This window comes from Athene cunicularia (assembly GCF_003259725.1).
Source record: "Athene cunicularia isolate RWA chromosome 11 unlocalized genomic scaffold, athCun1 chr11_part1, whole genome shotgun sequence".
Lineage (NCBI taxonomy): Eukaryota > Metazoa > Chordata > Aves > Strigiformes > Strigidae > Athene > Athene cunicularia.
Genome location: NW_020799113.1, coordinates 122,733 through 124,683, shown reverse-complemented (window position 1 = coordinate 124,683; position 1,951 = coordinate 122,733). Strand labels below are relative to the sequence as shown.

At 68.2% G+C, this 1,951-nt stretch overlaps 1 protein-coding gene across 1 annotated transcript in view; it reads right to left on the bottom strand.

Moving 5' to 3' along the window:
- Window positions 1–1,951, bottom strand: part of GSE1 (Gse1 coiled-coil protein) — a 22,710-nt gene that overhangs the window by 16,300 nt on the left and 4,459 nt on the right. The window contains exons 3-5 of the mRNA XM_026856906.1: window positions 1,725–1,916; window positions 1,333–1,619; window positions 534–875 (exon numbers count right to left, since the gene is read on the bottom strand). Coding sequence (XP_026712707.1) covers window positions 547–875; window positions 1,333–1,619; window positions 1,725–1,916 — 808 coding nt within the window. The 3' untranslated portion in view covers window positions 534–546. The remainder of the gene's footprint in view (window positions 1–533; window positions 876–1,332; window positions 1,620–1,724; window positions 1,917–1,951) is intronic.

Below are 1,951 nucleotides of genomic sequence, written 5' to 3'. Positions count from 1 at the left end.
GCTTAAGCGCTCAGAGCTGGGGGTGAGCGAGCCCCTGTCAATCAGGGGGTGCGGACACGCTCCTCTGCCTCCCCAAACCACCTGCATTCGGGGCGGGCGCCCCCCGGCCCCTCTCCCTCCCAAAACAGAGCATCCCACCGCCCGGGTCCGCTGCACGGCGGGGAGCTGCAATTAGCGGTGCCGGGTGCCTGGGCAGCACCTGGCCACTCGCCACTGGCCCTCGGCCACCTCCCGGGCTCGTCGCCTGCCGCCGCGCAGATGTCAGGCACCAGCATCGCCCGGCGCTGCCAGCACAGCCGGCCTGGCTGGCACCGCCTGACGGGGACCTGCTGGCGCCGGCCGAGCGCGGCCGCTTCTGCTCACGGGGACGTGCAAGGAGCGAGGGGCACGGGTATGGGATGTTGGCTACCTAACGGGGGGGGCCAGAGCCAGCTAGGGGGGGTGCAATGGGGGAAAATCTGATCAATATTACAGCTGCGGTGTGGGAAAACGCCATGAGGTTTTAGGGGGAAGCTCTGTCACCGGAGCGGGACTGGCAGCACATCCCTACCTGGGGTGCTCGGGGCGGTGCTCAGGCTCAGGCTGGCTCGGGGTGCGCCCCATGTCGAGGTGCTGTTCTAGGACTTGTTGTCGAAACTCTGAGACTTGGGACTGCCGATCTTCCTTCTCCTGGCGCAGCCGGCGCTGCCGGGCCAGCCACTTCTCCTCCTCGTTGGTGCGGTGGATGAGCAGCGCCGTGGCCGCGCTGCTCCCCGGCAGCGGGAACACGTTGTGGTTGGGGATGAGGCTGGGCACGGGGTGGTGCGAGGCTGGTGGCTGGTGCAGCGGGTGCTGGATGGGCTTTGGCGTCGGCAGCACCGAGTCCTTGAGTTTCTCTGAGTTGGAAAAGGAGTGCCGGAGAGTCAGGGAGTGGAAAGCCGGGGGGATACCCGCGACCATCGTTGGCTATCAGGGTCTTTTGGGGTGCAAAGGGTGTCCCCCCCACCGCAGGGGCATGCCTGCAGGCAGGAGGCACCCGGAGCTCCCCTGCCTGCGCGGCATGGAGGGGCTGCCTGCTTGCTGCCAGCCCAGCTGCCAGGCGTGCCGTGGCACCGGGCGCGTTGCCGCCCCGGGCCCAGTCAGATGGCACAGGCACCGCGCCGCCTCCTCGAGAGCCGCGGCAGCTGGGCTTTTGGCAAGCGAGCTGGCAGCCGAGAGAGCCCAGCTCCACCCCGAGCTGCCTCCCGCAGCCTCCGACCCCCTCGGCTTTGCCATCTGGAGGGGAAAGGGGACCGTGGCAAGCTGTGCCTGAAGGCGGTGGCCCCCCCGCAGCGTCACCCGTGGGGACGTTACCTGCTCTGCCGGGCGCCAGCGGCTCCACGGGCTTGCCCCGCTCCTCGGCCGGGTGCCCCCGCAGCCCGTGCAGCTCGGCCACGGGGAGGAAGGGCCCCTCCATGGCTTTCACCATGCTGAGCTCCTTCTCCCGGGCGCGCTCCCGCTGCCTCTCCAGCTCCCGTTCTCGCTCCTTCTCCCGCTCCCGCTCCAGCTCTTTCTCACGTTCCCGCTCCCGTTCTCGTTCCTTCTCTCGCTCCCGCTCGCGCTCCCGCTCCCTCTGCCGCAGCTCTTCATCCATTTGCAGCCTGCAAAGAAAAGCCAAAAAAAAAAAAAGAAAAAACCCACCAACCTCCAAACAACCCCCTCAAGATGCCTGTACCCACCCGCCACCATCGTCCCCCTCCCCGTACCTCTCGGCGGCCAGGCTGGAGATGCGCTCGGACTGCAGGGCGGAGAGGGAGGAGTGCGAGAGCTCGGGGGGGTACCGGACCCCCGAGAGGTGCAGGTGCATGGCCGAGGGGTGCAGGGGTGGCAGCGAGCCCGGCGCTGGCAGCGGGTAGAAGGGCGACCGCAGCGCCGACAGGCAGTACGACTCGTCCATCCTGAGGAGACAAGGATGCTCAAGGAGGGGGAAAAA